This window comes from Epinephelus moara, chromosome 20 (genome assembly GCF_006386435.1).
Source record: "Epinephelus moara isolate mb chromosome 20, YSFRI_EMoa_1.0, whole genome shotgun sequence".
Lineage (NCBI taxonomy): Eukaryota > Metazoa > Chordata > Actinopteri > Perciformes > Serranidae > Epinephelus > Epinephelus moara.
The window spans coordinates 28,848,327-28,853,667 of NC_065525.1; the positions used below are offsets into that span (position 1 = coordinate 28,848,327).

Consider the following 5,341-nt stretch of genomic DNA (forward strand, 5'->3'; position numbering starts at 1 on the left):
TTCATTGTGATACAGCAAATGCATAGCTTACATGAAAAGGAAATACATGTAATATATTGTTATTTCATGTTTGATTTGTGTTTAATTATAGACGTTACAAGTTTTCAGACAGACCAAAGTGTCAAGTCAACAGTAAAAGCACCACAAAGTAATTACATAGACGAGTTAAAGCAAACTTTAATTTCACAGTTTTTACTTTGATGAAAAGATGGAAAGATGGAATATACAAAATGAAACAGATATAATAAGTATTAGCTTTACAACTCTTATGTTTACAGCTCTTGTTTCAGTAAAGATTTTGTACAAAAAGTTCACGTAGAGAGTAAAGGGAATTTCTTGTTTCATTCTTATCACAGAAAATCAAAATCAAAAAGATTCACATCATCACAAATCATGATGATCAAGAAATAGGCATGTATTAATTATTTCATATTATTGTACAGAGACGGTTTTTAAAGTTGGAGTAGACAATGTTAAAAAAGATATCATTATGTAAGTAAAATATTTCCTCTTAAAAGCCTCTTGATGTAATCTGTTTCTGCAGAACTTGCTTATTTACACAACATACACACAAGTACACACCTGTCTCCACTGTCTAAGTTACTGACATGATGTGGCCTCCAGATGAAGAAGTTGGAATTAGACATGCAAACTGATTTTAGATCAATTTCTTTTGATGCAGATTGAACTTTATTTTATTTCACCAAAATGGCCCACTTAATTGCCAGACTTGTTCCTTTCAATACAACAATGTGATTAATGACGTTGTTTCTCAGCTTTATCCATGATTTCTTTTAATAAATGATTTCTACAGTAGGCACTTATTCAGTCATTACCAAAGCCTTCGGTCTCTTTCATTTTTGAAGTTATGTCCATTTTATCTTTTTATTCTTTAATTTCTTAAAGTGGAATGTAATCGGTAGCATCCCTGTTGTCGTTAACTTGGTGACTGATAACTGTCTGTTGACTGTCTTCCTGTTGGCGGCAGCATTTGAATAGGAGGATAAAAGTGAGCGATGCGATCATCGCCATTCCTATGCACTAAAACACAGACCAAAGAAAAACAAAGAAAAAGACACATGAAATTAAGATGATTATCAACACTGCAACAAATTTTGTAGAAAGTTGATCAGTTTTCCACTGATGTAGCTCAACAACTGCTGCATGCATTACCAAGAAATGTTAGAAAGTTATTCGTGGTTCCTTGACAATGAATCCTACTGATTTTGGTGATCCTCGAAATTTTCTGTTAGCACCACCATGAGCTTAACAGTCGAGGGTTTTGGGGAAATGTTTCAGCAACTGTTGAGTAGCTGCATACATTTATGCTCTTAAAGCTACTTTCACCTTTCTTGCATTTCACACAGCACTTAGAAAAAATGTGAACATCCACAACTCCACCTCCCTCCGAAGGCCTACTCCCCCTCCTCCATTACGTCCTCATTACGTCTATGATAGATGTAGGCGTTGGCAAGGTAACGTTAGATACACGGAAGAGGAGAGCGAGTGTAACGTTACAATCAAGACAGTCAAACGCAAACCCGGAGTTTTAAAAGTCAGTGATGACTGATGAGTTTTAGAATAAGGTGACAGTGCTAACAGCGCTAACGTTACTAGTAAGTGGAAACACACAAGGAAGGTAACGTTAATGTTTATGCAAGCGGTTAAGTCAGTTGGAGGCCTCCACGTCAATCATTGCATTCGGTGCGAATGCAATGATTGGTCTTAGAGTTTTCTTAGAACCATATGAGAATAGTATAATTATTGAGTTTTTATCTCCGGTGGAATTCACTTACATTTTAGTGTGCCATCAGTTTATTAATAGCATTTAAGCTGGCGTCATCACCAGGTCCGATATTTTTTTGCAAATGATAGTATTGCTATGCTAACAAGCTAAACTAAGATTGTGAACATGGTAAAAAAAAACAACAACAACAAAAAAAACATTTCCTGTATGCTAAACACCAGCATGTTAGCATTGTCACTCTCAGCATAGACATATATAGACGCTGCATTGACTGTGGAGGGGCGTGCCTAAAGCGCTGCCATCTTGGTACAGGGCTAGCAGAGGTGGTAGTGCTACATCTATGGAGGTAAGAGGTACTCCAAAATCTCAAAGTAGAATTATTCACTGAATTTTCAACCGATTTCCAAACAGTTTGATTTGTTAAAAACGTCACACATGTAGCTATGACACAGGATGCTTGGATATCTTAAAAATGCCAGTTTTACTACCCAAATTCAAATTCAAATTTCGGTTAAAATGTAATTTTATTTCATCTGTAAACTGCCTCTGGTCTGAAAAAAAAGACAGACCTTAGACTGCAGTGATTGACCAGTTAGAGGATTAATGATAGATATTGGATGTATTTAATATGTACATTCAAAGGAATAACAGCATGTGATGGATTCTGTAAGATCCTGCAGACTGACGGTCTGCTGTTCACAAAGGGTAGAGACAGCTGATTTTATACCTACAATAATAATAATAATAATGAGAGTGATAATGAAAATAATAATAACGATAATAATAATAATACAATAATGATATTAGCAATAATAATAATGATAATAGCAATAATAATAATAATAATCAAATACAATATATACCCTACAATCAATTCTCTAAATAAAGACCTGAGCACACCTGAACGTTTTCTGGGTTTCTTTTGTTCTATTTCTGTCTTTCCTCCATGTCTGAAGTTTGTAACCTGCGTGAATATATGTTGACAATTGAGCGATTTATGATCACTTTAATAGTGCAAACACGTCATTCCTCTATAGATAATGCGCTGTAGGAGCGAGTGGCACTGTGCCAAAATGGCCGCTGTGTAGGCGCGTTGCTCCAATTGGCAGCAGCAGTCAACACAGCATCTATGTCTATGACTCTTAGCATATTAACATGCTAACATTTAGCTCAAAGCACCACTGTGCCTGAGCTTCACAGAGCAACTAGTATGACTGTCAAAAAGGAAGAACTAAAGCATTGTTCCTTAGCATTCAGAGAATTTGACCAGCTCTTAACATGGCTGCCACTTTGATACTTCCAGGTCATTTCACTCATTAAGGAACCTTCCTAAACAAAGACTGCTGCAGCGTATGGGACATCAGATTGTTCCTTACCTGAGACATGAAAAACCAATGCTGAGTCTCGTTCTTGTAGTCCAACTCTTGTGATGGGGTGAGGTTGGCTGGTTTGCACCATTTCTGAGGAGCTGCTTTGTCAATTTCCACATAACTGCCTGACCAGGTTGTCTTCATACAGGCAACACAATGGCCATCCCACAACACAATGATGATCCAAAACATGGCAGGGACAAAGCTGGAAGCCACAGTTTTCCAAATCTCCTTTTGAGACATCCCACACTTAAAGTCTTTAATGTTCATCATCAGCAAAAAGACCACAACTGCGGGAACAATTAAATACGCAGTTGCAAACGCAGTATTCGAACCAACTTTGCAAGGGCATGCAAACTCTTTTTCAATGAACTTCTCCAAGCAAAGAAGGATGACGCCAAAAAAAGCGCTTGACACAAGAGCGCTCTTTTTAAATTCACTTCTCACATGAGAGATCAAGGCTGGTCTTCCTTCTCTACTTGCTGTAGAGGCCATAGCTTGCAGGTCTGCCATTGTTAATTCTGCAGAAAGAGAAGAAAAGAAAGAAGAAATGAAAAATCAGAGATCATGTGAATTCCTGAGCACAACAGTAAAGTTGAATGTGCCCTATAAAGTTATACTATAATATGATCCAAGTTCAGCATCACATGTTGTCATTTGTTCCTCTCATCTGTGAAATCTAACATGTTGATCCAACAGTTTGTAGCATGACTAATATGACTCTCACGTGCACTTCCTGCAGTCTGCAAACTGACTAACCAGGACACAGCGAGCTTCGTTTACATGTGGGCTAACACTTGGTCATGCCATATAGCATACAGCTGTCCCACCCTCTTGCAAGTTGAAGAGCGGTGGACTTGAACCAACCGTTCACTGACTTGTCTTGAGATATGCTGGTGCTGTGTCTGCCTCAGTTAGAGCTACAGTCCCCCCTGAGTCACTGACGCTGCTTCAAAACACACCTATAAGTTGACTATTTCTTTCAGTACGTATCATAAACATAAAACGTATTTTTCTTTCTTTTTTTGGAATCAGTTATGAAGTACTTACTTCTCAAGATCAGCTTGGTGACTTGTGCGAATACCACAGTGACTAATTTCCTTTTCTCATTATGGTACAAAAACATCCTGTCAAGGGGAGCGGTGCTGAAACATCCTGTTGAGACCAACTTTCACTTTCAGCATCTCTTTACTTTATCAGTCTGATTGTATTCCAGAACACTGCAGGACTTTTATCAAACACTCTGTAAAATCAATTTATTAATGTCTTTTGTTCCAAATGTACTGATTTAAATTCACTGATTTTGGTCAGAATTCATAAAATCTGTAGTGAGTCTCTCACATTAAGGTTTTTGTCACGGTGTGTAATCATTGCCTGATCTGGTTAAAGTTTAATGCACATTGTAGTGTGCAGTGTCTTATTTGAAAGGGCTGAATCTCACCTGTCGTCCTATGATTGTAGTGGTGGAATTCAGTGTTTGTAATCACGGTGATACAGCTGCAGAAGCAGAGCTGCCTCATGTCCCACAGTAACAGGCAGCAGAGTCTCCTGCCTCTTTATGGTGAACAGATAATCTACGTTTGATGAGGCTTAAATCGATCTGAAGAGAATCCAAATCCACGGCTGGGTGAACTGAGAAACCGTTTTATACCACCTGACATAGTACCAGAATCAGTGTTGCAGTCCAGAACAATGTCTGAGCTTGTAAAAACAGTAGGCGTCTGGGTCAGCACTATCGCTGCATCAAAATCTGTCAACATACAAAGAAAAATATATGAGTGAAACGTTTCTGTGTGCAAATACGGGCTGTTAAAGAAATGTGAGGGATATCTTACATGTTTGAGCAGTGATGGAAGAGTGAAGGTCCCTAGCATGTTGTTGGTGTGTGCTGAGAGTGGCCTCGTAACTTGTAAAGTGAGGTTACTGCTGACAGACTAAAGGGTTTGGAGTAGAGTTCAACCAATTTATTGATTGAACGTTATAGTTGTCAGTCAGTAAATCTGATTGAAATACCTTTCGGTTTAAAATCTTTACTTTCCACATCTTAAAGGGAAATTTCGGTTTATTTCAACCTGTCTCCTATCGTCCTAAATTTGTTTCAAGTGACTAGTGACATAAAAATAATAGTTAGCATGTTAGCCGTTAGCCTAGATACAGCTGGGGCGTATAGTAGCGTCAGACCTGTTAAAACGTAAGTGAACGGGCAATCTTTCAAGTGCAAAGT

The 5,341-nt window shown here is 38.1% G+C and overlaps 1 protein-coding gene across 3 annotated transcripts; it reads right to left on the bottom strand.

Moving 5' to 3' along the window:
• LOC126407945 (calcium homeostasis modulator protein 4-like) lies at positions 1-4,352 on the bottom strand. Of its 3 annotated transcripts, none has more exons than XM_050073254.1 (3): positions 4,168-4,352; positions 3,124-3,638; positions 1-1,041 (listed from the first exon to the last, which is right to left on the bottom strand). In XM_050073254.1, exons 1-3 carry the CDS (start codon positions 4,241-4,243, stop codon positions 901-903), a joined length of 732 nt encoding a protein of 243 aa, XP_049929211.1. In that variant the 5' UTR covers positions 4,244-4,352; the 3' UTR covers positions 1-900. The 3 variants fall into 3 exon arrangements, with proteins under 3 accessions (XP_049929211.1, XP_049929213.1, XP_049929212.1); XM_050073256.1 differs by lacking the exon at positions 4,168-4,352 and adding an exon at positions 3,765-3,827; XM_050073255.1 differs by lacking the exon at positions 4,168-4,352 and adding an exon at positions 3,738-3,755.
• Between the last annotated feature and the right edge of the window lie 989 nt (positions 4,353-5,341).